Raw genomic sequence first — 343 nt, 5'->3', positions numbered from 1 at the left:
CCCAGTAGATTCCGAATTCTCCTGTGTTCCATTCACTACTGTGATATACATCATTCCGAAAATGTGTGATCTATCACAAGCGACACCTGGCGGATTCTTCTAGAATTGCCTTCCTTCAGTGATACATTTTGTACCTTTTGCCATTAGGCCTACATGCAAACAAACATGCACAAGCATTCAATATGTTCATATGATATTGTCAGACCAAACGTCAGATCTTACGTCCAAGTCAGGTGGATGATCTTTAAGATGATGATGAGGCAGACCAGGAAGACTAAGACAGCGGTCATGATGATGATACCGGCTCCTGACATCTTCATAGGATAAACTGTCGACATGCCAA

At 42.3% G+C, this 343-nt stretch overlaps 1 protein-coding gene across 1 annotated transcript in view; it reads right to left on the bottom strand.

The window, feature by feature from the left end:
• The window catches only part of LOC118414950 (protein PXR1-like), a 10935-nt gene extending 10592 nt beyond the window's left edge, over positions 1-343 (bottom strand). Inside the window, exon 1 of the mRNA XM_035819296.1 lies at positions 223-343. Within this exon, the coding sequence (XP_035675189.1) occupies positions 223-338 (116 nt within the window). The 5' untranslated portion in view covers positions 339-343. The remainder of the gene's footprint in view (positions 1-222) is intronic.

Source organism: Branchiostoma floridae, chromosome 4 (genome assembly GCF_000003815.2).
Source record: "Branchiostoma floridae strain S238N-H82 chromosome 4, Bfl_VNyyK, whole genome shotgun sequence".
NCBI lineage: Eukaryota > Metazoa > Chordata > Leptocardii > Amphioxiformes > Branchiostomatidae > Branchiostoma > Branchiostoma floridae.
This window is presented reverse-complemented; position numbering and strand designations above follow the sequence as displayed.